We start from the raw sequence: 3,654 nt of genomic DNA, 5'->3' as shown, positions 1-3,654 counted from the left end.
TTTGCCTAAACCTTGTATTGGACTTGTCAATTGTGAAGCGGGAAAAGTTTTCCTATGTCGGCCTAAGACGGAAAATTAGTTACAAACCCTAATTTAGCAAGTATATAAGGAGCATTTTGTCCTCGTATTGGTAGAAGTGAAAAGTAAGGTGAACAAGCATTATCGTCATCAAACATTTGAAAGAATTCAAGCATTCAAGCATCCTTTCAAGTATTGAGCATCTCAAGTCTCCTTTCAAGGCTAGGTGTTGCATTCAAGTCAAGGATTCAACCATTGAAGAGGAGATCACTTTCAACATTCAAAGTATTCAAATTCACATATCCTTTCAAACAACTCTATCTACATTTCAATTGCATCCTCTCGTGAGGTTAACTCAACTCCATACATTTCCTTTCATTTACTTGGAAGTATTTTTCATCATTTGGTTAATTCCAAACCGGGGTTTGACCTGAAGGCAAAGCCCCAATCCCAACAACATTTCCTCTCTTTTCTGTGAGTAGGTTGCAGGTGCGCAACTTTAATTGCAGGTTTGGACTTTATTTTTCAAAGGTGGAAAAACCCTTTTCGGTGTTCGGATTTTTCAGAGTATCAAGTACACTTTCAACCTGGTCCCGACAACTTTCGCTCAAATTTGCAGGGGACCTTCGTCTCGACATTTCACTACTAAGTCTAGGTGCACAACTTCATCCCACATCTCTATCTCAAGATATAATCATTTCTTTGTCATCTTCATGCTTAGTTTCAATTCACTTAATTCAACTTGTCCATTCTAAAAGAGGGACACTTTGTCAATTCATTTAGCATTCAATCTCTTTCCATTGAGGTTGGATCTAGTGAATTCAACCCCCTCTTTTAAACGTAATGTGTGTGAGAGGTTGAAGAGAATCCTTTGTGAAACTTTCGCTCCTTTCTTGTGGTGGGTAAAGCTTTCCATTTGATCCCCTCATCCCCCTTTTTCCACATTATAGTAATATAATAATTATGGCTACAAACAATTATAGATCGGGTTAGCGATAATTTAGAGTTAAGTTTATGATTATTTTCCAATAAAACACAAGTTTAATATCTTGTTAAGTAAGGTTTAGGGCTAAACTTTTTTTTAGTATTACATTTACAATATGATTATAATATAACAAACCAATTCTTAGAATTAAATTAAAGATGCAATATAATATAATATAATAATAATTATTAGAATTAAATTGAAAATGCAATGCAATATAATATAATAATCTATGTTGACTAATCTTATAAATTTCTTTATATATAGTTATTAATGTATTTTTTAAATCATGTTTACTTTTAATGAGATATGTGTCTTTGAGATATCTATCAAATATTTTACATTTAAGAGTTTTTAAAGATATATTAATTATTCTTAGCGCGACATTTTCTCTTATAAGTTGCATCGTGTCAAAGAATGAATATATATCTTACGTCGTTGAGACAATAGTCTTGATTGCATATGTCACGAATCTAGAACACAGTAAGGATTCATTAGGTCAAGCCAAATATTTCCAAATCCTCTGCCTTCTAGATCAACATATGGACAAATGGAGAATCGTACATACAAAATTTATTACAACAGCTCAGGTCCATTTCAGCCATGAGAAGATTCTCAATTGAATAATACGTTTTTGTTTTGATGACATGCTGTTTTTGAAGTTAAATTAAGACTTTCGCGAAGCCCATTGAAAACAAAACAAAAAAAATCTTCAGAAGGACTGTAAAGAAACAAATTCAAAATAAACGTGCGAAGATTAAAGTTTCTGACTCTGCAACTGGCCTTTCTTGATCTTCTAGAGGCAAAATTGTTAACAATCTTTGCAGTACATAAATGGTGGAACAAAGATTTCAGTTTGAATGCCATATGAATGGTAGGCACAAAGATTTCACTTTGAATTACATACAATTGGTGGGCACAAAGATTCAATTTTGAATCATTTCTATAGAAATGGTGGGCATGAAGATTTCATTTTGAGTTGAATACAAATGGTGGGCATGAAGATTTCATATTGAATTAAATACAAATGGTGGGCACAAAGATTTCATTTTGTATTACATACAAATGGTGGGCATAAAGATTCAATCTTGAATTGAATATATATCTGGTTTTTGGATTGAGATGAGGAATATGCAGAGTGAGATCTGGAGAAATCTTCCGCAACACGTTTTGGAGATAATCGTTGGCAAATTGGATGTGGAAAGCCTGGTGAAATTCAGGTGCGTGAGCAAAACATTCAAGAATTTTGTTTCTTCGGCTTCGTTCAGATCTCTTCGTCTGGAAACCCAAGAGACGAGTCCATGGCTGGTGATGTTCAACAAGCAAGATCAGTACAGATTTTGCAGAGCCTACGATACAGTCAACAAGAAATGGCATCTGATTTCTGTGGAATTCCTCCCTTATAATCGCCGCCATAATCTCCAGCTGCTGGCGGCTTCTTCACAGTTGCTCTGTTTCACAACACAGAGCTGTGTGATCTTGTGCAATCCTCTGACACAAAAATGGCGGCGCCTGGTTTCTTCGTGCATCAATTTACTGACCCATGAAATGCACCGCGCCAATCGGCCCGCCATTGCTATGGCCACTCTCTCTGCCGACGATGATGTTCTGTTCATGCTCTGTAATGGCAGAGCAATCATTTACAGCACAAGATCAGATCGTTGGGTAGCTCAAACTGAGTCGGTCCCGAGGTCGAATCTCAGGAGCGATGCTGTTTTCTGTAATGGGAGCTTTTATTTCATTAGCTGGGAGGCAGAGGAAATCCTGGCTTATGATTTAGAGCGGTCAGAATGGAAAATATTGGATGGTCCCATGGGAGAGGAAGCTCTGGCATTTGGGCGCCTTGTGAGCTGTGGAAAGAGTGTTTTTGTTGTGGGGGGAATTGGGTTTGAGGGCATTGCCAAGAGTCTCTGCATTTGGGAGCTCCATGAATCTTCAATGGAGTGGAAGGAGGTTGACTGTGCTCCACAGATGATGTCCAGTGCTCTTTTCTCTGGCTGCTATCACAACTATGAGCATATTTACTGCTTTGGGCATGGAGATTCTATATGCATGTCTTGTGTCAGTTGGCCTGAGGTGCTGATTTACAGTCTCTCATGGAGAACTTGGAATTGGGTGCCTCCTTGCCCTGTGCTTTCTAACATGGCTCGGTCTGGTTTTCGTTGGGTTTCCTTCAAACCTACTTTCAATGGCTTGGTCTAATAATAATCTATGATTTTTAACTGTTATTGTTTTTAGATTAAATTGTGTTATAATTTTTTCAGATCACATTCTACATTCTATCATCAGAATAATAGAAAGATAATAGAAAGGCTGAGAGGGACATAAGATGTAACACATTCTATGATCCATCATTAGGATAATAGAAAGATAACAGAGAGGCTGAGAGGGACATAAGATGTAAAAGGGTCTAATAAGAAGGAAAATGGTTCTCCACTTAGTAAAGGTTGTCCACGATGCAATCAATTTGTTTGTGGCGATTGGATTGTTTATTTTGAGGTCTGCCCATTTTTTGTGAGAAGAGATCATGTTTAGAGAGATTTGATGCAGCATATTATGCACCATTTTGATTTTTTTTTGATGTTTGATTGTGGGACTGCTAGTTGACTAGACTCTAACGAGATATTTGGTTGTGCTAGACTCTTGCAACA

General features: G+C 37.1%; 1 protein-coding gene across 1 annotated transcript; it reads left to right on the top strand.

Moving 5' to 3' along the window:
• The first annotated feature begins 2,125 nt into the window (after positions 1-2,125).
• LOC131068633 (F-box/kelch-repeat protein At5g43190) lies at positions 2,126-3,205 on the top strand. Its single transcript, XM_058003865.2, has one exon. It carries the CDS (start codon positions 2,126-2,128, stop codon positions 3,203-3,205), a length of 1,080 nt encoding a protein of 359 aa, XP_057859848.2.
• The last annotated feature ends 449 nt before the right edge of the window (positions 3,206-3,654 follow it).

This window comes from Cryptomeria japonica, chromosome 6, assembly GCF_030272615.1.
Source record: "Cryptomeria japonica chromosome 6, Sugi_1.0, whole genome shotgun sequence".
Classification (NCBI taxonomy): domain Eukaryota; kingdom Viridiplantae; phylum Streptophyta; class Pinopsida; order Cupressales; family Cupressaceae; genus Cryptomeria; species Cryptomeria japonica.
Note: the sequence above shows the minus strand (reverse complement) of the source record. Positions and strands in the feature narration are given on the sequence as shown.

Coding starts and splice junctions, on each gene's coding strand:
- LOC131068633 (XM_058003865.2), top strand. CDS start 2,126: ATGAGGAATATGCAGAGTGAGATCTGGAGAAATCTTCCGCAACACGTT.